The sequence below is a fragment of the Tarenaya hassleriana genome, unplaced genomic scaffold (assembly GCF_000463585.1).
Source record: "Tarenaya hassleriana unplaced genomic scaffold, ASM46358v1 Cleome132, whole genome shotgun sequence".
Lineage (NCBI taxonomy): Eukaryota > Viridiplantae > Streptophyta > Magnoliopsida > Brassicales > Cleomaceae > Tarenaya > Tarenaya hassleriana.
The window spans coordinates 238,070-240,016 of NW_010963717.1; the positions used below are offsets into that span (position 1 = coordinate 238,070).

General features: G+C 23.5%; 1 protein-coding gene across 13 annotated transcripts in view; it reads right to left on the bottom strand.

Moving 5' to 3' along the window:
* Window positions 1-1,947, bottom strand: part of LOC104807953 (pentatricopeptide repeat-containing protein At1g63080, mitochondrial-like) — a 36,985-nt gene that overhangs the window by 32,588 nt on the left and 2,450 nt on the right. For 2 of the 13 annotated variants that reach the window (XM_019201909.1, XM_010533409.1), the window contains exon 4: window positions 111-184. The exons of the other annotated variants lie outside the window; for them this stretch is intronic. In XM_019201909.1, coding sequence (XP_019057454.1) covers window positions 111-134 — 24 coding nt within the window. In that variant the 5' untranslated portion in view covers window positions 135-184. The remainder of the gene's footprint in view (window positions 1-110; window positions 185-1,947) is intronic. 13 annotated transcript variants of the gene reach the window in all.

Consider the following 1,947-nt stretch of genomic DNA (forward strand, 5'->3'; position numbering starts at 1 on the left):
CTTAAGACAGAGGAACAGTGCAAGAAGTTGTTCAGAGTACCTCTTCTTAGGGGATGAGTCTGAAGTAGACCTGAGGCAGAAGCAAATGCAAAAGCAGCCATTCTTCGGACCACTGCCGTCATCTTAGCTTCCATTCAAAGAGACAGAATCAAAAACCCCCCACAAAACCTTATCCTTTTCGAACCTGATTCAGAAAGCCAAAACCCAAGTCAACACTCAATTCTAACATAAACAGATTACACGAATTTAGCGTAAAAACTGATATGAGAATTAATTCAGACAAGAGAAGAGCCGACGGCAATCAACATAAAAACTGATATGAGAATCACTTCAGACAAGTACGAAAATCGAAATCGAATAATTGAGAGGAGATGAGAGAGAGAGACTTTGAATAAAAAATCAGTTAATAATTAAAAATAAAAACAAAAAAAAATAAAATGTGATTAAATTATGATAGATCTGTTATATTTATTAGTTTTAAAATTTGAAAGTATTTGATGTTTTTTTAACCGAACCTCTCAAAGTTAGAGGGTCGCATAAATTTTTTATAAAGATATATGTTCAAGTTCCAAAAATAAGTGTCGTAAAAAAAATGTTATAGTTGAAAGTTAAGTCACATTGTTGGCTTGTAATAATTGGGTAGTTCACCTTAATAAATTAGATTATTATATGTTATTAGTGTCCACATGTATGTTAGATTATTATTTATCTTATTCGATTAGGTACAATCTTCTATGATTGCATGTGTGTATATATATATATATATATATATATATATATATATGAGTTAGAAACCCTATTTTTAATCAATAAATCATTTTAAAATTGGATCAGCGTATGTCTTAAAAAGATTGAACGTTACAAGTTTCACATCACAAATTGTATGATCTTACCCCCAAAACAATCACGTGGACACATATAGGATAGTAGGTTTATATCTATAGTATATGCATTAACACATACATATATAGGATAAATAAGTTACATTTGAGGAGTTGTTGGCTTATAATAATTGGATAGCTCACCACCTTAATAAAAAAATTATACACATATTTTTGGGAAAATTCCAAAAAAATTACCGACCTTGAAGATAATTGACATATTAATACTGAACTTTTCAAACTTTCAAATTAAATATGAATTCGTCGATTTTGACATAAAAAAAACACTAAACTTGTAAATCTTTGACAAAAACTTCATCAACATTACACGGTGTTAAATCACTTAACAAATGATATGACGTGGCGAATGACTCAATGCCTCGTCATCCGCTACATCAAATAAGAATTTTAAAAAAAATAAAAAATAATTCTAATTATAAATAAAAAATAAAAAAATATGCAATATATATATAATATTAAAAAATAAATATGTATATATATATATATATATTTATATATATGTATTAATGTAAATATACATTTTTAATTTTTAATATTTTATATTATATATGTATATATACATAAACATATATATACTTACATTCAAAAATTCATATATATATATATATATATATATATATATATATATATTTAAGTTTATAGATAGATATATAAAAAAAATACAATATATATGCAATATATGCACAACTATATATTTATATATAGTAAAATAGTTGTAATTACATTACAAATAATTAAAAATATAATAAACATATCAAAATTCACATATGTATACATATGCATAAAATAGTAACTATTAAATGTATATATATGTATATGTTAATCAATATATACATTTAATATTTATTATTTTATGTATACATATATGTTTATACATATATTATATTACATATTTTTTTCTTTTTATACATTAATTTTTTATGTTTAATTTTATTTTTATTATTTTTTTATTTTTAAAAATTCTAGATTTAATTTTCAATTTTTATTTTAAAATTTTTATTTTAAAAAGTACTTGCATCTACTAAGAGAGGAGATCCAAAACCCC